Source organism: Eurypyga helias, unplaced genomic scaffold (assembly GCF_000690775.1).
Source record: "Eurypyga helias isolate BGI_N326 unplaced genomic scaffold, ASM69077v1 scaffold8924, whole genome shotgun sequence".
NCBI lineage: Eukaryota > Metazoa > Chordata > Aves > Eurypygiformes > Eurypygidae > Eurypyga > Eurypyga helias.
Window position 1 is genome coordinate 3,821 of NW_010248162.1, and position 27,812 is coordinate 31,632.

The 27,812-nt window shown below is 47.2% G+C and overlaps 1 protein-coding gene across 1 annotated transcript in view; it reads right to left on the reverse strand.

Annotated features, from left to right (window-relative positions):
- Positions 1-7,671: 7,671 nt before the first annotated feature.
- The window catches only part of LOC104509128 (FERM domain-containing protein 4B-like), a gene marked incomplete at its 3' end in the record, with an annotated part of 28,749 nt that continues 8,608 nt past the window's right edge, over positions 7,672-27,812 (reverse strand). The window contains exons 2-5 of the mRNA XM_010150967.1: positions 15,135-15,200; positions 14,292-14,386; positions 12,143-12,235; positions 7,672-7,756 (exon numbers count right to left, since the gene is read on the reverse strand). Coding sequence (XP_010149269.1) covers positions 7,672-7,756; positions 12,143-12,235; positions 14,292-14,386; positions 15,135-15,200 — 339 coding nt within the window. The remainder of the gene's footprint in view (positions 7,757-12,142; positions 12,236-14,291; positions 14,387-15,134; positions 15,201-27,812) is intronic.

A 27,812-nucleotide genomic window follows, 5' to 3' on the forward strand; every position in this document is an offset into this window, starting at 1 on the left:
AGGTTGAAGACTGACAGCAAAAACATTTCACGTGGAGATTTGAGAATTGAGATAGTAACACACCTCTTCCCTCAAACCAACCCCTTAAAAATTTATATTAACCAAAGACGCCCCCAAATACACACAGAGTATGATTGAATAGCCTCAAGACAGCCACAATATTGAATATAATTACCCATAATTACTGGAAGGTGATTTAAAAAAGCTGAGAGAAAGGAGGACGCAATTAGACAGAGGGAAAGGAAGGACCCAAATGTCTGCAGTGAGGTGTTCAAACCAGGGGAGGCAATTAGCTGGGTGTGGATGCAGCACAAGTGAAGCAAGTGATGCCAGCACCAGTGCCCTTAGCCAGCACCACCATGACTTCCCACAATGGATCCAGTATCCCCACAATGTGTCCTGACAACCAGAGGATGCAGAGTCAGGTCCCAGCAGCGCACAAAGCTCGGCAGCTTTTCAGTGCTGAAGGCTTCTTTGCGAGCAGAGGCTGCACAAGGCAGCCTGAGCTCCTGGGACGGGCTGGGGAGAGGAGGGGTTGTTGGCCACAACCTGCTACACAACCCAAGTTGGGCAGCGCGGGAGGAACTAGGTCAGGCAAATTCAACAACTCCGCCTGGCTGTGCTGGGTAATTATGCCAAGGAGGCAAACAATGGCAGCTAAGGAATAATCCTCCAACTGTAAAGCACCTGTCCTGTTTACCGGCATTCACACCTACGTCTCAATCCCAGTGGTATCACCTGCTGTTCACACTGCCCTGTGATGCACCGGACATCCCATCCTGCATCGGATGCTCCAAACTGCCAAGCATCTCAACTGGGACCAATTTCCCAAAGACAGAAATGCTGGGCTAAGAAAGCACAGCAAAGCAAGCGTCCACCTTTGGCACATTAGGGAGGGAAAAGAAAACACTAAAGCAGCAGGAGATGCAGAATATGATCCCCTAGAGTAGCAAATTAAAAGGCTAGTCCTTCTGACCCTCCCCAAAAGAGCACTTGGGGTTTGCACTCATGCTGTACAGCCTAGATGGCTCAGGGGGCCTCACAGCTACTTCACAGCATGTAGATGGTCCATGACATCTTTCGTGTCATCCACTAAGCCTGCCAGCCAGCCTGAGAGCACAACCTGAGACCGAACACAGCTCAGTACACATGCAGCAGCCGCCACCGCTCTCTCCTGGCAGGACCTGCTGCTTCCCACGTCAGTGGCTTAAGCCAACGAGTCAAAAAAAGCTGGTAGTGCCCTGAGGTGAGCAAAAGCTTCAGGTTTCTGTTACACCCTTTATTTTGCTGTCTCTGCCAGCCACCCTCATCCACCTCCCTTGCGTTTTGTGCTTCAGCCAACGCTTAGCTGAAACTCCAGGGACAGCAGGAGCTACTCTGAGACTTGTCTGCACAGTTCAGGGCAGCAGGAACACATTTAGTGCTGCTTTTTTTTGCATTAATATTAGAGTAAAAGCAGAGAACGGGGGAAGGACATAAAGACTTCCCTGTTTGTAAGCCAGGTATGTGACAGGTGTCATTAGACTTAACATATAATCACAGCCTTCCTCTTTCCTACCCCAGCACCACAGCGAGATCTCCAGCACGACCAACAACACAACTGGCTGAGCTGTCACAGCATCTTTATGCTGTGGCCAGATCAAAGGTGGAAAAACCTTTCCATCGTAATTAACGCTGGTAGTTAGACCCAGGAGGAGGTGACTGCATCAAGAGATGCAGGGTATGAAACTTTGGCTGCAAACCAACTAAGCCTTCCCATGCAATGGGCCAGCCCAGCTGGGACACAACCTACACCTCTGGCAACAGCCTCAACAGGTCCCTGGGGAACCATCACCCTTTACAGCAGGCAGCTTTGGACCAACCTCAATCCCTCACAGGGGACCATGTGGAGTCCCTTGACTACCACGGCCAAGTCTTTCCGCAAGCCGAGAGCAGCCCCATGTGAGCTCTCAAGATGTGACGAGTAGGGGGACCCATGGAGATTTGCCAGTTTACAGCAGCATGAGGGTCCTGCCTCCTCCTTCTGTCATATTTTGTTCACAGGCATAACCATGCTCCGTTGTTCTCATCTGCTGACATGCTGCTGGCGGGTTTTGGGCCACAAAGCTGGCTGCCAGCACCCATGGAAGATAACAGCCCTGAAGGTGCAGAAGAACGACTGATCCTACTGACCTTCATCCTGGGCTTTACACGTTCCGTCTTTGGGAGCAGAACAGCAAATACAGGCAATGGACAGAGCGTATTTTAATAGCCTTGGCTGGGATCAGACTACACTGTGTTACAAGGCTGCATGGGAACGCTCTCCCTTGAGATGGGGGAGAATTAGGAAATATCTGTCATAAAACTTTCGAGAACTCTCTGATATATGACCACTTTGCTCCCCATGAGCTGGAAGCCAGCCAGACTTTATGCTCGCACCAGGGGTCTGTTTCAACAGCTCTTCTTGGTAAGCAGTGGTCTTCAGGCTGCCAAGTACTCACAGGCATTGCTGTTCATGAAGCTATCACGGTTACACACTCCTTTGAAAACTTCCATTTCCTTTAACTTTTTCCTTTTTTTTTTTTTAAAGCAATTCTCACAAGTCCTTGAAACAAATGGGAAATTAAATAAATAAACCCTCGACACCCAAATATAGAGAGGAAAAGGGGAACACAGCCAACTTGACCAAGATCTTAGTTTACAGAACGTATTTTAAGGACTGGCAAAGAGTCAACCGTATGGCTGCAGAACTATAAGGAGGTTAGTCCTAATGCATAATAAACTTGACAGGGCTTTGCTAGCCAAGTAGGGTGTTATTTTTCCAAACTTGGCTGTTTTGAAAGAAAAGACTAATTTATCTTTCCAAATTTATCATCAACATGTGCGTGACCAGTTTTGACCCACCTCCTCAAAAGTATCCCAGCTATGGTCACGGGCTGTGCAATAACACACTGAACGTGTTACAAAGCTGCCCTACCCCTGTGCAAACACCTCAATTCTGAGATACCCATTTCACCTGAAACCAAGAGCTAGCCTTTTGCTATTTTAAATGCCAGTTGTACAGAAGATTTCAGAGATTGCCATAAATCTAAATCCAGCTTCTTATGTTCAGTGACAGGAAAGCAAGCTTTTAAATTGAAGTTGTCAGCGCTGAAGGCTTTCAGGCAGCAGTTCTCAAATCCTTGAAAAAGAGAGGCACATAGGAAAACAGAGCCCAGACGTACACAAAGCATCCTTCCAGCCATTGCATTCTCCCAAATTACCTGTAGATAAACGAGCTTGTAACTGAGTCACTGTGAGGCCCTTCCATAGACCTGGAGATTTAAGTTTTACCGGTTCCAACCTCCTGCTTGGTGACTCAAGCTGTTCCTGGCAGCAGATAAGGCTTCTCCATGCTCCGACCCAAAGAGCACGAATGCTGGAGAGCAGGAGCCAGGCAGCTGGTTGGACCACACAGGACTTAGCGGGCCTGGGGACTGCAGCCATCAGACCGGGGACAAAAATGGGCAGCTCGACATGAAAGGAGAGTAAGGTGAGAGAACTGGCAGCATTTATTATGTCGGCTGGAGGCCAAGGTTTATGCACGCACCAGCGGTGAGGAAACATCGGGTGCTCTTACGAGTGGAACAGCAAACCTTGCATTCAGTTCATATGCAAGGAGACATGGGGAGGGCAAGGTCAGCAAACGCCGAGTGGGTCGTGTTGGCAAATCCAACAGAGGAAGCTCATTCTCTGTGTAAAGCCGCGTTACTACACTGTGCCGAAGGAAGATGCCAGTGCTGATGTGCTGGCGAGTTAAGGTGGGCCGCGGTGGAAAGGAGCAGCCACGGATACCTCACACAGTGCACAGTGATTCTTTGCTTTGGGTGCAGACCTGTAATGCTGCTAAAACATGATTCACAAGAGTAAAAGTAAGGTTTCAGTCTTATTTTTGGGCAAACGAGACCCCCCTCGCTCCCCAGCTGCTCCAAGGCAGAGGAGGACTGCATGGAAAACAATGTAGAGGATGCACAAACCTGGCATGTGGCAGCAAAGATCCCAGAGGCACAACAGGGCTTTGCCCATATAGAAGAGCACGGAGGTGGGGGAGTGGGTGGCGAGTAGAAAGAAATACATTTTTGGCATCGGAGATTTCATTGTCTATCTTGTCTCTCCCTTGCCAAAATGCCTACAAGAATTGCAAAACGCACAAGTCCCAGATTCCTCCAACCCCAGGCAGGGACAAGTGGTACTGGATTTGCAGAAAGGAGCAGAGGGATTTGCAGGAAGGAATGCGGAGTTGGAAGGTAAGGAGGCTGTGCACTGCAGAGCACCACGGCAGCCTTCGCCCTTTTCAGAACAGTTATGCAGGTTTTCATTCCATTATTTATTATTCAGAATCCATGTTTGGTACGTGTTGTATAATTAATATATTTAATATACTATATCACTTATTCTGAATTTTTATTCAGCGGGAGAAAAACCTCTCTGGAGTCATCTGAGGCAAGACAGACAACAACCTGCCCAGCAGCTCCAGCCTAAACCCAGAGAGATACTTCATTAGGAGGATAGCACCCTCCTTCATTAGATACAGCCACTTAGAGGATTTCACACACAGGATCGCCCACAGATCTCTCAAAGAATACTGTAAATACATTTATGATGCAGCCTCCAAACCTTGTATGCCACGGATAAATCCCCTCTAGAGGAGGGTCTGGCATGAAGCCTTGCCAACACACTGACTGTATTTGCCCAAGCCTTCAGCCGGCTCTCGTGGTCTCCCACATGATTGCAGCAGCCCCAACATGCCCCATCTCTCACACAGGGCAACATCACCTGATCACCCTCTGCTCAGGAAAGCATCACTTTCCTTTAAAGCACACAAGCCATGGAAGCACAGGTTGGACAACACACTGCTGTGCTGTGTTGTCAACACGTGCCAGTGCTCAGGAATGTCGACAGAGCACAAACACAAACTCCTTCAGGCCTTTGCACCACCCTGGATTGGGGCTTTTCACACACTGTGTCCTCTATGGGGAACAAGCTACTGTGAAAACTTTGGGAAAAGCTTTGTGAAAGCAACTCATGAGTGGCTCTTAAACAATCTTATCCACGCAGGTCTTCTCACACCCCAGTACTGCAGCATTTTATCCTCTGATCCACATTCCCAGCCCACACAGAGCAGAAGCCTCATGCAAAGATCCAGGTTAGGATACAGCCCCAGCAAGGGCATCCTCCAGCACACCTCAGGCATTGGGGAGCATCCCGGAGCACATGGGATGGGTGCAGGTTGCTGCATTTTAAGACACTGGGGTTTCCTCATTCATGCAGAAAGGAAAGGAGAGGTGGTGGAGGGTGGTGGTGTTGGGAAGAGAAAAGCTAAGCCGAGGTCGAACCTCCCTCGGCTGGATTAACAACTGAGAAATGCCAGGGAACATTCCTTGCTGTCATCAGCGAGTAGCAGCCACTTGCTTCACCAGAGCTGGGAATCTGCCCGTATTCAGGAGCTGACACTGTCCGTCCCGCATCCTGCGCCCCCTTCCCCGCAGCATCACGGACCATACACCCTGTGTCAGTGCATCCTCCTATCCACACCCCATAGGCTTGAATATGAGAACTGGTCCCATGTGCACTTCATGTGCTACTTGAAACCTAGAGACTGACCAGAAGTTCACCAAGTAAGATTAAAATATTTTTAAAAGACCTAATTTGAAGGTTAAAAGCCACCAGGCCAAATGTGTCTTGAAAGTAAATAAAGTGGCTTGTGCTGAAGTAGCTGTGGGCTCCTACTGAAGCCGTCTGCGAAGCTGGCCGGCACAGAAAGTGCTGCAGGCAGAGCAGGGGTTTCATTACGTGCTGAATCGCTGGGCGCTGCTCGCACAGATCCTTCTCTCAGGAGGAAGCAATGCTCCTCATCCCTCCGCCGCCCACAGAAACCGGACACAGCAGAAAACCCTCTCTGTTCCTGGCAGTTTCACTTGCAGGAACAGGGAAGCCGACACTTTGGGTTGCTACCAATTAGAGCACACCCCTCGCGAGCCATGGGGGGAAAATGCAGACCAGCCTTCGCTCAAACCTCTCCCAGCTCCCAAAGCCCTGAACTCAGCTGGATGATGTGCAGCCTGCTTACTGCAGCGCTCCGTGCGTCATCAGCTCTTCACGGGCTCTCATCACTTCATTTCAGTCACAAGAAGTTATGCTGCTAGAATAATTACATTTATCCCTGACAGAAATGACTCCTTATTGGCCTGATAACATGTATGTGTGATCAGTGAGGGCAGGTTTTTTATGTTTCTCTTCTTTGTTTTCTCTTATGCTTTATGCATCTATAAATGCATGTACTTGCACCCAAGTGTTTTAATGCCGACTAGTGTTTGTTTCAATAGCAGTGGCATTTTCCCCATTCCATCCTAAAACCAGACCCATTTTCCAATTCCAAATAATTTATGTTGTCTGTCTAGTTAAACTACACCAGTTTTCCCTGAAAGGATGAAGTTTCCAGGACCCTTCATTTAAAAAGGCAGATATGTCAAATAGAGATTTGATTTTTATTAACCTTAACCAGTGAGGCCCCAAGTTCTTCACACATCTTTAAAACTTCAGTGTGTTGTTAAAAGGCACCAATTTCCTCTACTCCAACCATCAATTCCTGTACAATGCACAACTTTGCCATTAACCACTTTCACGTCAGGTTTCTGATCCCACCATAAAATAATGAATAATGGATACCGAATAAACCTCTAAAATATGAAGCGCATTAAAGGTGAAAACTTTGGCTAGCTACACCAAGCTCCACCAGCTAATGATACAGGATTGTTTTCCAAGAAAAGGTTTTAAGAACTGAGTGACCCTCTTAGACTGATTGAACCACGAGTAGAAAAGAAACCCAAAACCACAAATGCCCAAGTTTGACATTAACTGGAATATCCCAGAAACATCAGGCATTGCTAGAATAAAGTTCATGGAACTTCAGCTGCTATTGCTCCGCCGGCTGTTACAGGCATGGCAAAGGTGGCTGCCACACCACTTTTTACAGACCAAGAGGTGTGTGCAGCACATCAACCTTATTTTTTTAATATTTTGGCTACCCTGTCATGAATCAACTTTAAAAAATAATATTTCACCTATTTGAATATGTTAAAAAAACAGTGGAAGCTTCTTAACCAGAGAAAAAATACAGCAGGTATTTTAATAACTAGCTTTGATTGCTACCTTATAGGATTTATTACTTCACTACTTCCCTGAATTAAGGCAGGAAAACAGGGAACTAGGAACCAAGTTCACAGCGTAGGACCTTCCCCACAGGCCTTTTCTTCTTGAGACAAGTTTGACTCGAGATCAGTAAAGAGATGCTTGCCTTGAGTGTTTGCTATGCAGTGTACAGAGGGATATGCCACTCAGACAGAGCCTACCCGCAAAGTTACAACCCAGATTTCAAACAACTTAAAAGCTTTTGAGTATTTAAGATTTACACTGGTCTGAGCACACAGTGGGGCTGTGAAAACAGAACCAGGAAACCATCGTTATCTTTATCCATTTGCTTGCATCAGCATTTATTTGAAGGAGGAGAGTAAGCACACCAACATCTTAATACTTCAATAAGATCGAGAAATCAGACGCAGCTCCTAGCAAGTTTGCAGAACCACGTAGGTGGCGGAGGAGCAATACAAGAGAGACAGACAACAAGGAGCTCCGAAGGACGCTGAGCCTTACCTGGTGCACACAGGACTTGGCATTCAAAAAGAACAGCTCTACTGTAGTTTTGTCCTTGAGAAAGGAAATGCTTTCAATGTAGAATCTGCAAATAAAATAAAAAAAGAACACTTACTTTCTTGAATCAATTTCTTCTTCCTCCCAAATAATTTTATTTCCTCAATGTTTTGTTCTCTAGCAATAAAATGGCACAGAGGAACTATGAGCTACTGCGCTTGATTTCCTGCCTATTAGGAGGGAACAAGCAGAAAATCACTGGCCAACAGCACACAGGGAACAACAAACTCCTTGTTCAATAGATCGTAGATATCTGATGACTTTTCATCTCATTTGAAAACCTTGTTGAATGCTAAAGGAGCAAAGCCCATCCCTCCTATCCAATAAAGCCACAGAAGTGGAAAAGGTAACTCCCAAGGGCCTGTTGCAGGTCGGGAAGCCGGCTGGACACATTGTTAGAGGAGAGGGACTGGCAGCAGCCCCACAGGACCCTCTTTCCTCAGGAGGAGAGAGCTTCCATGGGCTGAGAGCTGTTAACTTTGCTCCAAGCAACAGAGACAAGCAAAAAAACCACAGGAGGAACGTTTTGAGGTCAGCTCTATCCCATCAGGCACATCCATCCTAACAGGAACAGAAACCCAAACCCAGGGGTTTGCAGGGAAGGGCTGCAGCTGGCTCAGCCTTACAGCCACCAGTCTGCCCAACGCCCACTGCCTTCCTCCCTGGCCTCTTCCCAGGGCCATGGGTTCATCAGAGGCACACATCAACAACAGCAATCCCATTACTGGTTACTCTGGCCCAGCCAAGGTCAGCCAGTGGCTCCCAGTTTGTTACAGAGCTACACCAAACATCACGTATGCCACTGGCACTGCAAAATTGCACACAACCTGCCTGCGTGCTTCTGACTCACTCAGGGCATCAAACCCAGCAGCGCTGAGATGCATTAAATGGTGCAGAGAAAACATCTATAATTTGAGGAGTGCGGAACTGCCAAGTCAGTTTAAAGAAACGAATTTGTGTGACTGTGGTCCTGTCAATCCCCCTTTAGCTGGATTGGAAGCAGAATACCTCTGCTTCAGCTCCTTACGGAGGATGAATGCGTTGGGTCCAGACTCTCTCATTCAATACTAAACAGAAGGTACATGTTTTATTCCAGCCAAGCAAAGATTTGGGCCACCACCACCACTGCCCCAGCAGTGCAGACCACGCCATGACTTCTCAGATGTCTTGCCTTCGCTAGCAGGAGGATGGAGGGCCAACACAGGGCAGGCAGCCCGCTTTGTTTATCAGAACCAGCCCAATCCCCCTCCACAGCCCCATGGTGCTCCTAAGGCTCCTCACAGCCTCAAGCTCTGGCCATTCATCTCTCCACGTAGATGATTTGCAAGACACTGGAAGAAGTCCACAGCAGCAGCAATGAGAGTGTGGTAGGAAGCAATAAAGCCAGCGCCTGCTCCACTTGTTAGGAACGTACACAGTATTTACGCTGCGACTTGAGACAAGCAACGCATTACATCGTAATTGTTTTAATATTTCACATTCCTAGAGCATGTTACATCCAAATAATTTTAAAGCACTCCCCAGAACGCCTCTGCAGGATAAGGAGGTAATTTACCCATTTTACAGGCATGCAGCCTGTCCAAGGGGCAGGCCCAAACCCAGTAGGCTGCCCCAAACACTGAAAGGTTATTTTACATTTCCATGACTCACCTTTCACTGAGAACTGTACGAGCCACATGTATTTCTACTCTCTCTTGATCACACCTGATGTGTTTGTTTTTTTCAAAATCAGCTTTGCTAAACCTCACTTGAAGTACACTTGAATGTTTCTCTCCAGAAGTTCAGAGCATCAGAGGGCAGGAGCCTTGCTCTTTGTCCTTTCCCAACCTGCTGCCAGAGTGGCCCTTCACAGCATGGAGCTTTCTCAGCCTGCTAAAGCCTTTCTCCCTCTGCTACACCAAAAATGTGAATTTCCCCAACTAATGACCTCATTTGCACTTGCAGTTTCTTTTAACTAAAAGTCAGACATGGCTGACTTATCAGAATTCAGTAGTACAGTAGTACCCCTGGCCCTGAAGACAGGCAGCTGCCAGTCACTGCTGGTAGAAAGCAGGAGACTCTAGAATCTATGGATTCAGGGAGAGGGTACTGGGGAGGTATTGTCCCCTGCCCCAGCCAGCCCTGCATGCACTATTTCTTCCGTGGTATAAGCTGTACACCCTTATCACCACAGTACAGATGGGGAACACTGGACCACAGAGATAAGGATGTTCATGGGATGACAGGCATGTTGGGGAACACTGTAAAGTGTATGTTCTTTTATTTCTGATGCTGTCTGCACCATTGAAACTACAATGACAATTTTGTAGGTCTTAAGTCTTTATTATAGAGCCCTTCACCAGCTGTCTGTGCCATATGAAAACTTACAGGACTGGATTGAGTTTGTGCCAGCTGAAGAAATATAAAATCTGAAAGGATTATCATGTGTTTCATTACTAAACAACAAAAGCTCGGGGTCAAGGAGTTACGAACAAAAGGAGGATCATAACCAGGTAAACTGGGGATCCCCCCCCCATTTCCAGTACTGCTACTGGAACCTGCCCAGCGCAGTGCTGAGACATACTGAGGAACGATGCTCTTGTGCATTTGGCCCTTGTTCTGAGACCAGCAGCTCAGTGCCCTGCCTCGTTATGTGTGCATCTCACACGCGAGGGACACTGAAGCAGTATTTATTCTATTCGTGGATGAACCTAGTTCAACCACTCAGAAGGCATGGCGGGTGCAGGAGGGCTTGCCCAGCCCCAGGGACACCCTGTCCCAGCAGCAGCACCCACCGCTGTCATGTCAGGCATGGCTGGAGACTGTCCAGCCCAGGGGAGCATGAGCCAAGTGCTGGGGCTCCCTGCCCATCCCCTCGCCCCACACCCAACGACACTTTTCCGTTCCAGCCGTGGGCATGCACAGCTGCCACTGTGTTATTTCGGCTGCTCTCATGGGAGTTTAATTAAGGAGTAGGCTATGAGAAGACAAATGTGTTCGCACGAGATAAGCATTTGAACTAACCACCCAAGGCATATGCCATGAAGCAAAGGCCTGCAGTCACTCACTTATCCCAAAAGTTCTAACAGAACAGAGAGCTGCAGTTTTTGAAGTGGCTCTTCAGCTGGAATATCTATTTTCTACAGATCAGAGCTTCTATACTGCCAAATTATTTCTGTATCCTCCTCCTCCTGCTCTGCTTCTTTCTCACTGCCCACCTCCTTGGCTCCTAATTGCTTGTTTTGGATCTCACGACCACAGAATGATCAGGCTTAAAATTAGCTTCCAAAGGTTGATCTTTCTAAGCCCACTCCTCACACATTAACTCTTCACCAGGTTTCTGCACACCCTGTCCTGCAGACAACTATTTTCCAACAGAGAAGGCCAAAGCAAACATCACAAGCCAACAGCATTAATCCCAAACAAAGAAACGCTCCAGTCATCTGATTGCCTTCACAGCTTTCTTGGACAGTCATAGTTTTTAGCCTCCCAGATCCTCATTGAAACACAGTGAATGTATTGAGGAGCCCATCATCCCTTTTAAAATGGATTGGTGTCTTTCTGTTAAAAGGGGAGAAGAGGAGCTCTGAACTCCATCACAAATAAACACATATTCAGCAAAAAGTGCTGCTTGTTTGAGCCGTTCCCTCAATGACCAGGGTGCAGAGGACGTGGCAAAGCGACGGTGCCAACCGACCCAACTACACAAGAGGCTCTGCCTTGGAAGTACTTCAAATAATTAAGCACACAAGGCATAAATTTACCAAGATATGAAAAGCGAATGAGGTCAGTCTGCTCTCGTTTTCCTCATAGACTGTAAGGAAAACAAAAACTCCAACAATATTAAGAATATGATGCTTGGTCTTTTTCTGCCAGCACAGCTCTGTCTCGTAGGACATGGCTTTTTCAGGTCCTTAACCAGCAGAGCTTTGCCAGCAAAAGCCCTAAAGTAATGCTATTACATTGGCCAAAATCATTGCTTTGCCAGGGATTTTATTCTCTCTTGGGGACTGACAAGCTGTGTGAGCAAAGAAGCCATCAGCAATCTCTTTCAAGTACAGACAACCCTTAAGTAAACATTAGAAAAGAACTGTGATTGTTTAAACAAAATGTATTAAAATTTAGCACTTAAAGACAAGTCAGGCCAAAGAAGATATTTAAAATACAGGGTTTCAAAAAAAAAAAAAAAACCCCAACAACTAGGAACAATGTTCTTGTAACAGTTTAAAAAGTAGTAGGTTCTAAACTACTTTATTTCATAGTTAAATGCAAAAGAAAGCAGCACTTATCCAGGACCTAATCTCCTTCTAAAAATAATATATTGCTTTGACATTTATTTCCTTTATCAAATCTGTAATCAGTTCTTTTAAACAAAAACCCCTGGTGATAAATAAACCCAAGCAGTGATGTTTTCTTTGTGGAAACAATTACTCACCTAACAGCAAAGTACAAAGTTGCCGGGCCTGGTTTCTTGGGCAAGTCATGGTCCAGGACTCGGTGATCCAGCTGCAGCCAGACACTCTGACCTCTGCAGAAAGAGGTTGGGAAGCAGTTAAAAACTGGGTCAGGAAATACAGAAACATTGTCTCTTCAGTGCTCATGTTTACTTCAAGCGTTACTTGAAAAAAATATGAGATTCAGCTCTGAGACAGGCAAACATCAAATTATTTCCTTTTTAATTAAATTCCAGATTTTGATGTAATTCACTTTTGGATTGTAGAGAAGGCTCTCTGCAGTCGTTTTTAGCTGCAGCATACAAGTCATAGCATGGAACCCAGAAAACACTAAATATTATTAAAATATCCCCAGTCCCAGTGTGACATAAAGCCCTATTTTGGAGCAGAAGGGTTTACCGCAGGCACTCTCATTTAATGAGCTGTATAAAACAGTTCTCTCTGCAGTGTTTGCCCTGACTGAAACTGTAAGGAAGCCAGAAAGTAAACAAAAATGCTCCCCAAACCCCTGTAACCTTCCTGAGGACTCCAGGGCCAAGCAGGAGAGCAGAAGCCTGTGGCTGCCCCACAAGGCTGGGGCATGGGTGCCCTCCTGAGGCCATACTCCCTCTCAAGCACCCAGCCCAGCTCCGCACACCCACAGCACCCTCTGAAGTCCCACTGGTGATTCTGGGGAAGCCAACAGCTTTGAGGTATTCCCCTGGTAGCACTTTAAAGCTCACCGTGAGGGCATGCCAACAACCAAAAACCTCCAGGAGAATCTTATGGCAGCTCTTCTAGGGGTAAAAATAAGCCAAGTGCAAACAGCATCCTCAAGGGATTACAAGAAGAGCTGGCAGAAAATACTTTCCAGCACTTGAAAGGACAAGGATGTGGCAAATATATTCCAGGGAGAGCCCAAGATGAGAGTGGCTGGCAAAAATAACACACTGCTGCAGTCAGGGCTCTGGAGCGAATGGCTCCCACTAGCTCTGTCAACACCAGCCCCTTCCCCAGGGCCAATCCTGCACCTGCAGATGGGAACTGCCTTGGCAAGGTGGCCCCAAACACGCCTCTGACATGGTTTGTAGGTGAAGGCTTCCAGCCACGACACCATAAAAAGCAGCAATGGACAGCAGCAGGGACTAATACTATTCCCGTTAGACAAAAGGAGGTTTATTTAGGGGCTGTATTAGTGCAACTCCATTTCCCCACTTCCCTAGGCAGCTGTTTCAGGGAGCTGAAGGTAGCCTTCCTGCGGACGTTGGCCCTGGGGAGCAGAGTCCTGCCTGCGGGTTTCAGTCCTGGACCCAGCAGACACAAAGCACTTCAGTGCTGCCGGAGGAGTCCAAACACCAGCTGAGATTTCCATTAACCCAGATGACTTCGGGTTAATGCCACGGCAGCAAATCCCCTGCGGTGCTCCGAGCCTGGCCACGACATCTCAGCCCAGCCCGGCAGCAGCTGCTGGCGGAGGGGGCCAGGGGACGGGCAGCGGCTGCCCCACTCGCATCCGCAGCGATGACAAACGGCGCCCAACACCGCCGCGCTCGCAATAGTCCAGCTGCCGGGAAGGCAGGGTTGTGCATTTCGAGCATGTTCTGCTTTGGCAGCTCTTTCTGGGAGTCTGCGGAATAGCTTGGATACCTAAAAGTAATAGGGATGCTAGAGAAAAGTTGTTTATGGGAAGGAATAAACTCATATTTCATCGCTGCTAGGGAACTTTGGGTCTAAAAGACTCAATAATACTTTTGAGATTAAAGTGCAAAGCAGTAGGAGCAATTAGTTTTGAAAATAAATGCAAAACTTTTTCGTTGTTACTGAAAGTGAGGAGTAGGAAAGCTGGAGGAGTCCACATGGGAAATTATTGCTGAATTAATTTTTCCACCTTGTGAGACAAACATGAAAAGTAAAAGCGTCAGGAAGGTATTTTACAAGTATTCTTTGGTTTGTGCCCAGAAGATATTTTCCAAATACTTTGTTTTGTGCCTTCCCCTTTCCTCAGCCAAACAGCACAAGCACATAGTAGGAAAACCTTTGCTCTTCAAAAGAAAACGTAATTTTTCCATCACGCTGAGGTGCCATGATGTTGGGGATAGGTTTCACATTGCAATAATCACACAGCTCTTGAAAATAAATGAACATACTTACGTATCATCTATAAACGTTATCCCAAAATACTCCTTTTCTTTCAGGTTGAAGTGTGAGGCCACCAGATCCAGTAACTCCCGAGACAAAAGTTTGGGCTATTAAAAGAATAAAACCAATTTAATTCATTTCAGTTCAGGCTTTTCATATGTAATAAAGGTTTTCTTTGCAAATACTGACATTTAAGTACACATGGTCATGTTAAAACCCTGTTGTACAACTCAGTACAGAATTGGCCTCATCAGACTCGGGTCAGTCAGATTTGGTGTCTCCGTGGAGCTGCACGGGACATGGGGAGCATGGAGAGGCAATTATGGGCTTAACCCACAACATCCAGCTGAAATGCTTGGGCCGACTGCTGCTTTCCTCTTTCTGAGGGACAAAGGCAGCAGCTCAGGCTTTCCTGCACTTACAGCAGGAGGGATTTTTCAATTAAGAAAAATATTGTGTACTAGAGGATCTCATGCTTTGGGTTCTGTTATGGGAATAAAACACCAAAAAACCAGACTTCTCTAAATTACAAAAAACAAGTATGAGGCGTGCATTTACTACACTATAAATTTTGGTGAAAGCAGATGAAAAACTGAATGCACAACCGATGGCAGGTATTTTGCCCACTGTGCACCAGTGCCCAAAGGAAACCCTCCTGCTAATTCAGGCCTGAGGAGGGGCATGCATGCCTGAAACCACGCTTGTGTGTTCCACTTCTACGCGCTGCTCTCGTGAGAGATGTAACTTTTCGTCAAGCATCACTTACGCATCAGCCCCCAGTAGCAGTGCTGAAGAAAATAGGCAGAGAAATGTGGCACCGTGCTACCAGTGTCCAAAAGAGAGAGGGGTCTGTACCTGAACCAGCAGCTCCAAGTTCCTGTCATCGAGGAGATGCACCTGGCAGTGCCGGCCCTCTGTCATCTGCAAAGACAGCAACACAGCCCCGTGAGGAAGGGCAGGGCCCACGGCAATCCTGGCTTGTGCAGGACCACGTGCAGCTCAGGGGCAAGGACGGCGCGCAGCCAGCACCTAATCTGCGCTGATAAGGGAATCCACTCCGTACCCAAGCGTCCTTTGCCAAGGACTCCATCTGGGGAGCCTGCCTCAGCACTCTCAGCTCCCATCAACGTCAAGCTGGAATTAAGGGTGCTAAGCAGTGCTCGGGATCAGATAAAAACAACATAAATGCTGTGAGAATTTAACGTGAGGATGAACCAGCCTGGCTAGCACCACGCTCACAAGTGGCAGCAGTGGCCTTTTGCTCTGGTGAGGAGCAGACATGACCAGGGACCCACAAAACCCCCATCTATCCAACCTCCCTGCAGGTGGCTCAGCCTAAATTTGGTCTGGTGACAGAGGATCTGGTCTCTAGTCTAGATGAAATCTCTACCAGCACATGAGTGTCCTCCCTTGGATAACTTCTTACAAGTATTAGAAGCTGTTGCCTCCACAGGATTCTTCAAGACAGCTACTTGAACTGAATGATTAAGAATGGGATGAGCTTTGCAACCTCTGATGTTATATCAGGACCACCTATTTCACATCACATTTATCGTGTCTTTCTCTTTAAGAGGTGAGCAATTCAGAAATAGCTGCACATTATGTCCTTTTAATATCTGCCCTTTGAAATCTAATATGTTTCCATGAAAGCTTGTACATTATTTAAAATCTGTTCTAATTCTGGGCCCCTTGGCACCTTCGGCAAGGACTGGCTTCGCAGCACTCTCTGGACGAGAACCGGTGAAGGAAACCTGGCTTTTTTATTGATTTGCCCAGCCTCAGAGTAACTCATTTTCCCGACAGCACAAGCTTCTAGCAGACTATAAATCCTGAGCTGTGAGCAGAGGCTGAGGGTGGTTTGCTTAGTTAGGGGGTCCGGGAGGGATTAAACAACAGCACCCGGGGGTTTGTCCTGTCACATTCCCCTGGGTCCACAGGGATGGGGACAAAGACAGGGCTGAGCTCTACTGCCACCAGCACCCCCTCATCACTTACTGGCCCCGGAATGTCAGCGCACATCCAAACCTTAAGGACTTAAAAAATAAATACAGTCGATACCCGACTGCAGTATAACTGACAAGGGACCTCCCACCTCTCCCCAGCGCTGACCCCATTTCAACACGCGGTGGTTTGCATCGGGCTGCCAAGACACAGCCTCTTCTGTCACCAGTCAGCCCGTTTCAGCTGTAAGAAGCCAAATCAACAAAGCTTTATTGTTTTAACTAATTGAGCTCATTTTGACTGAAAGCTGGGAGGGAGCCTGCTCCCAAGGAGCTCTACAAACAGGTCAGAGATGAGCGTCTGCACGCACAACTCTGTGTAGCAACCAGGAAAACAGAGCTACGGCATCTGTGGCACCAGCACCGGCACCGCTGAACACGTGTCACTACATCGCTCACCAAATACTGGTAAAAGGGCCCTTGGCAGAGTGAGTCTGGCTGGAAGAAACCCCTTCCTTTTTACTTCTACTGCTGTGAACGTGAAATCGTAGAGAAGTGCCAGATGAAGTGGCATGTGCAGGGGTGCAGAGCAGACACTGCACCACCACAGAGATGGCAGCAATGCCCCCATGCAAACCACAGCCTCACCCCACGGCACTGCACCCCGAGGAGGCATCAGCCCACAGCCCCAGGCACGTGCTCCCAGCAGGGTACTGCTTCCAGCTCTTCATCCTCTGGGTTTTGGAAGCAAAGCTGCACCATCCCAATACCAGCCTCTAGCAACCGCTCGGTGATTTATCTGCTCATGGTACACGCCACGTGGAGCCCTTAAATCCATTCTGATCCGATCACAGGTCCGTTTGTTCCCGAGAGCTTAAGATCTGCCATCGCACACTTATAACTAAGTTGCATGTTACTGTCAATTAACGATTTCATCGGTGCACCCTTCAAGGTGGTGCATATTTCTGGCTCTGACATGCTGTTACCAATTCGCCCCTGTTGTGCAGTGTCTGATCCAATAGCGTTTTTAAATCATTCCCCATCTGTTGCTCCGAGATAGCACAAGGGTTGCCATTATTTAATTGCTAGCTGCTTTAGCTTTCACCCAGTGAAATCACATTAATCACTTCTGACTGTTTTAATTGCTTTGGTTGTCTATTGTTAAGTAAAAAAGGTTTCTATTATGGCAAACACATCCACAAAGCTTTGTGCTGAGGAGAAAGGAAGGTTGCCAGGAAAACTAAAACATAAAAGAAATACCAACCATAATCTGTGCGTTTATTCAGCTACCCAAGATAATTGCAAAGCACCTTGAAAGTAAAGTAATTAAACCTCATGACACCCCTGAAGATAGGCAAGATATAACTATCCCTGATTTTATTGATGACAAAAATGTAAGGACACAACTTAGAAGTCTAATTTACAGATAAAGATACAGATAACTTTTAGTACCCAAGTCTCCAGGAATCTCATCTCAGGAGAATACATACAGTTGCTTCCCCAAATACTCGAAAGCTCCACCCAGAAGTTGCAGAAGATGCCAGGGTGCTCAGTCATAAAGCACAGTAAAATGCCATTACTGTGACAACGCTGTCAGCTCCCGCCTGCATCCCCAGAGCTCTGCGTGGCCATGGGCTCGTGTCACCCCAGGAACGCTCCGTCGTGTGCTGGGACACGACAGCAATGTCCAGGGCCATGACATGTCTACTGCTGGCTGTAGCTCAAGCAAGAGTGGGGCTCTGGAGCCATTTCCCTTTGCCGCTTGCACCCCTCTGCCCCCCAGCCAATGGATGCACACCGGAGGGCTACATCCCTGCTCCTCCACCTGGGATGAGAAGCACAACACGGATACTCACTGCGAGGCACCCCAGCCCAGTCGAGGAATGCAGATCTGCCGGGGTGACTACCAGCTTTGCATTTGCAGGCTCCAGTCCCTAAACAAAGTGGCATTAACCAGGGCAATCCCAACATCAGCCCTTACCCTCCCCTCCTCTGCAGACCCGAGGCTGCAGCCACCAGCATCCTGGTTTCTGCAGCTGTGCAAGTACTTGCTCCAAGTATCCCCACCCCATTCCTGATGGGGCAGAGAGCACTTCACTTGGCTTACTCCATGCTTAAAACCCCAATCAGAAGCAAATCACTCCCAATTAAATACCACAGAACAATACAAGCCCATCCTACATCAGGAATGTCGCCCACCAGAGAGGTCACGTCCAGGAGACAAGTCTCTCCTCACACTGAGCTGCTCCCCTGGTTGGGCAGAGCTCCTGTGTAGAAGTCAGTACTCACATTTTGCAAGCCTCGTTCGAACAGGGGGCAGAATCGAAAGCTTACAGTGCTTTTGCAGCCGTAAGACCACCTCTCAAGCTTTGGAGCATCAATCACTTTCCAGCTGCCCTGTACTGTCTCAGCACAGCGACACGGAGATATCGCACGACCGCAACGCAGCAACGGCACACGCTCCAGCACGGTCAAAGTACCAACAGTCTGGTGTTCTCCTCTTGCCTGAAGAGAGGCTGGAGAGCTTCACCACCATAGAATCACTGGATTACATACAGGATTTTGGCCATGGAAGAGCGCCTTCAGCTCGGCAACCAGAGACCCTGAGCTCCTGGAGCCGACGCAGCAAAGGACTCATTTTTAACTCCCCCGATGACACCCATGTGATTTATATTCCTGCAGCATATCCGCTGGCAGGCCCGTTTCCTCGGACTCTAGGAAGGGACTCAGACTTGGCTCCCCAGCTCTCAGGGTGCTGGGCTCCTCAAAGACCCAAACACCCTGCGGGTACATTTTCATCTTTAATTCAGTATGCCGTGCTAATCTGAACAATATAATTGATTTTCTATGTAGTTGGACCAATCCATCACGAGATGAGCACAGCTGTCTGGCACAGTTGAGAGATGGTGTGAGCAGCCTTGAGATGCATATATACACACATCTATGTTTACAGATTATTCTCACTGATTTTGTATTGTCTGTATAAAGGAACAATTCTGTTGTATTTTTGCAATATCATACAATTGCAGAATGGTTTGGGTTGGAATGGACCTTAAGGATCATCTAGTTCCAACCCCCCTGCCATGGGCAGGGACACCTTCCACTAGACCAGGTTGCTCAAAGCCTCACACAGCCTGACCTTGAAGACATCCAGGGATGGCCCCACGCTGGTCTCTCCAGCAGTTATTTTTAAAAGACTGCTAATATTTAAGTTATTATCTAGTAAAAGTAGCAGCAGCATAAAATTAACGAAGTATCCCTGTATCATCTCATTCCCAATAGGAAATTTGTGGAGCAATGTCACGCACAGCCTTGGTTTTGGCAAAACCACACAGATACAGGATGCTGGATTCTTATTCTTTTCCCTGAAGTCATCCCTGTGTTCTGCATACCAGTAAGCAATGTAAAACTCAAAAATGGAAAGGAGATAGAAATACTGTCCAATGGAGAAATGCAGTCATACCAAAATATTGCATCTCTCCTAACTTACAGGCAGGAATGGGCAGTAGGCTTTCAGTGGGAACCTGGTTAACCCTCATTTTCAGTGGATGAAGCTCTGCACAGGACGAGACTGTAATTCTATACAGCAGGTTAAAATGTTCAGACAGGTTTCATATAGCTGGAAAAACACCTCCATTTTTTTCCTCCATCTCACTTGTGACGCAAAAGTTAACACAAATTCTCTACTTAAAGTCAATGAGGCAGAGTTTCCAAAACATCATGCATTTAAAAAGATTAAAAAAACCCCAAAAACAAAAAACAACAAGGCAGAGAGAAAAAAACCCCAGCCTTCTTGGCTACTTAAACCAAGTCACTGTGATATCCTGAGGCTGAATGTTTATTTGGAAAAAAAACCACACCCAAACATATGCAGGATATTTATGCTATTTCTCTTGAGAAGAAACATCCTCCCTATTCGAAGCTGGTTGTTATGTGCAATATTTTTAGACATCCATGTGTGTCGTCCAGTTAGGAAAAAATAAGAAAAAAAAAATTAGGGTGTAAACAGGAAACCTCAAAAAAAACTTAAACCAAAAAAAAAAAGCTGACATAATAACATAAGTCCTGAAGCGTAACCTAGAAATGGGAAATTACAGAGGGTCCAGGTCAGAAGCAAACCCGAGTGTGTGTGTTGCACTCCCTCTAGACCCGATTTCACCTCGCAAACTGGACAAATTACAGAGACATTGCTCGGCATAGCTGGCTGCATGTGTCACCGACTCCTATTTTTAAGACTTTTATTGTTTTAGGAAGGTCTGGAGTCTTCACTACTAGAAAAAGAAACAAACCAAACCCTAACAACTCTGTAGTCAACGAAAAGAGGATTATACATAAACTGCATGTAATTTTGAGACAAAATTTGGAACTGTTTCTACCATTGGAAAGCTTGGAGGTCTGTGCATGCATCCCAGCTGCTCTCCTTAGGGATGTTCCACAACTTGGGGTTCAGATCTTCTGGCACAACCGTGTTGCACTGATGGGTAACCATGAGCTGCCCAGGGACAGGATGGCTGCACCAGGGTCCTGCATCCACATAAAGACACATGGCTGCAAGGTTTGCAACCAGTCCCTCATCCAGCAAGGCTTCATCTTTAATATTCCAAACTCCACGAGCCACAAGAAATCTTCTGGAAATGGCAACCCTCTTCCCTTCCTCTCCAGATAAACCCCTCTTGCTCAGGCATGGGTGTTACTGTGACACTGGGGATTTGGTCCCAGCTGCACAGAACTGCACATGTTCTTTCCATAAGCTCCTTGCAGGGGAATCATGTGAAATAAACCTCCACTGGCAGGTGAATACACTCTGGAAGATAATTTATAAGCAGAAAAAAAACCCCTGCACTGATGCATCCAGTAACAAGAGAAAAAGGAGAACCATTTTCACTAAATAAACGGCCATCACAAAGCCTTAAACCTTCAGTTTTCAAAGTGAGGAATTCGCCTGTGGTGCATCATTATAACAGGGATGGTAAAAGCCCGATCATTTATCCCGAAAGAGTCACATCACCCCACAGCAGTTCAAGCAGAGAGCAGAAGATATCAATACAGATAACGAGCAGCAAGATTCTCACTCACTAGATGCACATGGTCTATGAGGAAATGCTGTCCCTTTGCCACACTGACCCAGCCCCCACAAAGCCTGTGGCAAAGGAGGGCCCCCAAAATCCTGCCATCCTGCTTTTGATGGGTGACTCAGAGGCAGCAGCGCTGCTTCGCAGGTGTGCGAGCCCAGAGAACCAGCCTTGCACTTAAAAGGGAATTTCAGCTCAAAATCGCTACCTGAGCTGCATTTTACCAGCTATAAAGCATCACCAGTAATTTCCTGTGAGGTTTTTTTCCTAAATCTCTCTTTTGTAACTCATAACCCTGTAAGAGATTTCAAAGCATAATATATTGAAGCCCTTACACTGACCTCAGATTTTCTGCAGCATTTAGGTGGGTTTTTTCCCCCCCCTCAGTCCCGAAGGCATTTAGGATCAGATCCTCAGCTGCCTTAGATCAGCATTGCTTCATTGACTTTGGTACAACCAGCTTACTTCTGGCCCATAAATGTGCACGACCGGATAAAAACTATGAAATAAGATGCAAGAATGTATTGCAATATGGAGCTGCCCTAACTAGGCACATCTCAGGAAAATAAAAGGCTTTGCCTGTCCTTCTGGAAGGAAGGGGCCTGCATGCAGCTGGGAGGGAAGAGGGAAAAAGTTATAATGCTTGAAATGACCTCAGAGTTTCCTGGTGTGTCTGTTGGGAGAGCAAAACCTCATCATGTTCCAGCACTCAGCATCGCTCAAAGCTTTAAGGAATAAGCAGAAAAATAACAAACAGGAGTTTTATATCATCGCTTCCATAGAAACTTTATTTAGAGGATCTGCACAGGTCTCCAAAAATGCCTTGATGTACACTTATTGTGTGCCTGTTTGCAGCTCCTGGGTCTTCCCTGACCCAGCGTAGGTGCCCCATATCAAGCGTCCATGGCAGGAGGTGCTCAGGGGAAAAATGGTGGGTGGGAGGTTGGAAATGCTCCATCTTCCCACAGGTGAAGATCTGGGGAAAGGAAACACGCCCCCACCATCCCACTGCGTGTCTCTCCATCACCTCCTTTGCCAGCAAGGTGTGCAGCACAAAAGCCCCCAAGGTGATGCTTCCTCTGCATGGTCGCTCTCCCCTTGATGTCTCCTGGACTCACCAATATCTCCTGCTAAACATAAAGGTTGGCTCCAGGTCTGAAAACTCAGGTTTCCCCCTGCTTTCTGCACATACCAGCCCCAGGCATGCTGTGGGTTCCCTGCCACGATGCTGCAGCCGGGCTTATGCAAATGAGAGAAACTGGACATGATCCTTTCGAAGGTGCTGGGAAGCTTCCACCAGTTTACAGGGGGAAGGACCTTCAGACATGCTGCCTCTTCTGTCTAATCTTGAAGTCATAAAGAAACCTTTGGCTGAAGTCCTGGCTCCAGTGTAGTTGAATTTTGCCGTTACCATTAACAGGGACAGGATTTTGCCTTAAATCATTTGTTATCTTGTTATCAACATTAACAGAAGCCAGTATCTGCTTAACGTTAAATAGCACTGAAGTGGCTGGCTACATCTTTCACCCTTTGTGCTCTAGCAAGACACCTTGTAGGACCCATCTCACCTTGCCAGAGCAACTCCAAGCGCCACCTCCATCCTTCCCAGGGGCTACAGAGCCTACCCTGGTTCTGCAAGCCCCCACCCCAACACCCATGGAGTATTTACCCACAGCAATTGCTGTACATAACGATTGCCGACCTCAGGGTATGCCTGTGCTTCTTGTCTCAGGTCCAGCCAATCAAGGACAGACACTGAAAGACTCAACTGAGTACCACACGTACAAAACAGTGTTTTAAGATCAGACAGGCTGGAGAAAACTTAAGTGGAAGCTGGTACAAATGCCCCTTTGATGATGCTTTCCATGAAAATGTTGGCTCTGCTGAAGTTTGGCAAAGAGTTAGAGATAAAACACAGTGCCTGGAACAGGGGGCCGAGGGGCTCTCTGTGTTGCATGGCACCTTCCTAAAACATGGACTGAAGATACCGTGAAAAAACTGGATCCTGCAGAGCATCAACTGACTTTCACATAAGCCCCACCAGCTGAGCCAGTAAAAAAATCTGGCAAAGCAACAGGCCAAGTGCTCTCCCTGACTGCAGGCACTGTGGCTTTTCAGGGCCAACTGCCAACACACTTTCCATGCAATTCTCCTTTCCCCAAATTATCCTACTATTTCTCGTTACAGGGAATGGCAGATCTAAGGGACTCTTTCACTTCCTCTACTGATGGTTTGCTGATTTGTACAGGACAACAAGCACAGCCTCTTGTGGTCATTAGAAAGATCCCACTAACTGGAGCAAGTTGTGGGGCTCTAAATCTCCCTCTCCTCTCCCAAAATGCTCACATGCAATGCTCAGAAATAATGATGAGTACACCAATTAAAAATCAAAAATCCAAAACCAGTGATGAATTAATTAATTCTTCCTCAAAATGATAAACAGAGTATCCCAACCAGGAGATAAAGCCCTCTGTCAAGAGCAAAATATATATAGGAGAGTTGCTGCTTCTTGGTCTCTACCAGGAGCATGCAGTGTAAAAAACTAATCCCTCTCATTCCCACAAGGAGATTTTGCAGTGTTGCTCTTTCCTGATGCTACCGATGGTAGTCTCACATCCTCCCTGCTGCTCCCTCCCACACAGGGGGTGTTCACCCACGCACAACCTGTGCACCAGCGTGCAGACGAGTGTGCCACAAGTGTGCAGGCAACATCAGTTCCTGTGGAATGAAACAGAGGGACAAACTGTTGCCAAAGAGCCTTTGCTGGCTCTGTTGGCCCCGTACTTTGCAGCTGACAAGTGGCATCCAGCCAGCATTTCACCTCACCTGACGCTGCCAAAGACCACGGGATCTTGCTGGCAGTGTTATCAGTAGATGCTGCGTCCCTCTGACAGAGGGGCAGGGGTTAGTCATCTTCTTGAAGGAACAGCCCCCTTGCTGCATCAGTATTCTCCTTATGCTATCAAGTGTCTCATACTCAAAAGTGACATTTCTCTCAAATAAGTCATGTCATTCCATGGGTACTGGTGTTACCATTCCTACCACTTTGCAGTGTAATTAAAATAACAGCAAGAAAAGAATAGACAGGCAACTGTACAGCTAATCCTAAAAATCAGGAAAATTAATAGGAAACAATCAGCACAAATCTGCCATAAATACCACGTCAGTGAAATACTTCATCCAACATCTGCTTTCCTTGGCAGAACACAGCTAATAAATTAGTGTCTGGTGGAGACATGCTTATCACCAGCAGCACTGAGATGCTGCAGTCGGGTCATTACTGCACACAAGCCCATGGTGAAATTTTGTTCCAGTGCGATCTCCTGGGAACACAGGGAGGAAAAAAAGAGATCCTGTGGGATCAGTGAGCTTTCCTGACGCAGCCCAATGGAGCAAATGAGGTGTCAGCCATGGCACGGGCAGCAGCATCCTCTGCCCTTGAATAAGCAGCACCCACCGTGGGGCAGAGCTGGGCGCCTGCCCTCCTGTGACCTGACCTTCGCTCCTCAGCCAGGAGGTTGGAAGCACATCAGTTAAGCTCCTGCGTCTTCACTTAAGTCTCTACAAAACCCTTCTCAGGAGGTATTCTATTCAGAGCTTCTGGTAAATTTTCCTGTGTTTTACCACACCCCAGAAGCCATCCCTGACCCACATGAAACAAACTCAGCTTTCCCTGTTATGGCATTAATTATCGAGGGCTAAAACATCCCCTTCGCGAGGGGTTTCCCATCCCCAAAGACCCACACCTCCTGAAGGCAGGACACACAGGCAGAGCAAGCCTTCACCAAATAGCTGCCATCCTCTCCAGGCAGCACCACATCCTCTAAGGGCATCTTGCACCTCTTCCCCCACCCTTGCCCCACTGGGGTCCTTGCACCCAGCTCATCCCCCATCCTGTCCCCATGCTCTCCCTGGACCTTCCCAGCCACTCTCATGTTTGGCAGCAGCCCCTCAGGAAACCCAGATGCCATCCTTGGACAGACATTGGGTAAGCAGGTGATGAAACGTATTTTCTTTATTAAAAAGGGCTATATCACAAGTCTATCTGAAGAGCCTTTAACTTTTCTAACTCTTTGTTTGCTTGCTCTTGGTATTTTTTACTAAGCCTGAAGTCCTGAGCTCTTTGGAAACAGTGGGTATTGGCTGGAAGGGGGGGCTGAGCATTGTTTCTGCAGCCAGGAGCCAGCCTGCCCAGCTGCCAGCACCTTGCCAGGCTCTCAGGAGCTTTGACAGATTCAGACTGCTCCATACTCCACTTTTAAAGCAAAACAAGCGCTTTGGATCAAAGGCTCTTTCTCAGCAGCCGTTAACGCACTCCATGTGCGCTGCTGCATCTCCAGTGCCAACCTCTTCGTGAAGAGGTTTTTTTTTCTGGGCAAGAGGGGTGGGGACCTTACGGATGAGACATTTAATAGTTACATGCTGAAAGGAGCTACTGTACCAGGCACTGACCGCCTTTTCTCGGGACTTATGAATCTGTGCTTTGTTCGGTCTAAATCATATCTCAGAACAGCCTATACGGTTAATCTCTGAAAATGCATGTTCTCTGTAATCAGAAATTACAGACCTGCTCTCCAGCTGCAGCAGCAAAGTTACCAGAATCAAATTTGGATTCAGCACTTTTCCTAAAGCAGCCAAGGCAGCACTTATAACAAAGGCAGGAAAAAGCAGCTGTAAATGCTGGGAGTAAACAAACAGCCCCTTATCTCCACAACTGAGTGCAAAAGATGCAAAGAAATTTTAATAGACTGATCTTTCAGGGAAAAATAAAAAGAAAGAGCAAGCAAAAAGTACCCCAAAGCAAACTCACTTGGCTCCGTGCTGCTTTCTGGCTGACCGCTCCCCTGCTCTCAGCTCTGAGGTCTGCATGATGTTTAAGTCGGGGCACAATGGAACAAGCACTTAACGTTATCTGTCACTGCTAAGCATCAGAAATTAAAATACAGCCTCTTACCTCTAAGTCACACGCCTTCCTGGTTAAAAAGGACTGGAGAAACCCAAGAAGTATGCACTCAACAGTGTGCATGTACTAAACCTTCATGTTTTCTGTACATTCGAACTGGGCTAGAAGGGAGACACGATCCCAGACTTCTTCCGTTGCCATATAAGCTTGAGGAAGTGACCTTCGCATTTGTTGCTTTGATTACAGATTGAGAAACAAAAGCCCTTCCAGCGTGAGTCAGGGGACACAAGAGGTTGAAACGTGATTGTTAAAAATGGAGGCGAGCTGGGAAAGCATTACAATTACTTTTTTTTTTCCCCTTTGTAATATTAACCCCTTTATTATGAAACAAAACCAAGTGAAAAACCAGCAGGCATAGCACACGGTGCCAGCCCTGGAGCAGCAATTCACCTTGCTGCAGGACCACAGCTCCCTGCCAGCCCCCCTGTGACACGTTTGCCAGCCAAACACCCCCACGCCAACAGCCCTATGCTTGTTGGGAGCTGCCATCACCCCTCTGGCCCTCCCTCCCCGCACATCCCTGCCCAGGGGACAGAAGGAGCCTTTATGCTAAAGCTTGGCACGGTCCTAAAACTTCAAGTACATCAGGGAGGGAACTGGGAGTGTGGACAGAATTTACACCCTTGGCCATCAATCTGAATTTGTTCTGGGGTCAGGGCTATTTGCTGCTATCGCAGAAGTAAATCATCTACCTGCTGCTCCCTTTGCAGGACTCTTTTCTGTGTGCAAAACATCAAGTTACACTTAAAGGATGTCCAGCTCCTCTCCTGGATCTCTCCTGCTCTGGTGTGTCCACCTACCAGGGTTTGCAAACCTCTGGGCTTTGACACAGCAACGTTAAGTGTGTCAGGAGCAGCACAGGTATCACACAACAGCATGAAAACTGAGCTCTCCTCCAAAAGAAATGCTGAACAACTATATAACACTGCTTTTACTACAAACAGAAAAAAATAAAATGGAAAACCAAAGATCTGTGCACCTAAACGCAGGGGCCGTAACCTCCTGAGCTCCAACCTGGTCTCCAGGCAGAGGCACAAGATCTCAAATTTACACATGCAGTTACTTCAACATCTAAAACACAAGCCTCTTCCTCCTCACAAACACAGCAGAAATGCTAAACAACTATATAACACTATATGAACCAAAGAACTGTGCACCTAAATGCAGGGGCTGTAACCTCCTGAGCTCCAACCTGGTCTCCAGGCAGAGGCACAAGATCTCAAATTTACACATGCAGTTACTTCAACATCTAAAACACAAGCCTCTTCCTCCTCACAAACACAGCTCAGCCTTAATCTCCTTTTATGTGAGGTGAGTATGGGTCCCAAGCTTTTACATCACACCACTGACTCACATCTTCTGGCTGCATAAATTATGGCACGAAGGCTGATACTAAAGGGAACAACACAGTCCAGGACCACAGCATCCAACAAGGGCTGGAAGATACAGGCCAGGGGGAACATCACAAAATGCTACCAGGGTGGGGAGGAGCTCTGGGCACACACCAAGACCACCTCACCCTGGGGTGCGAACAACTTCTTCCCTTGAGCTCGATGCT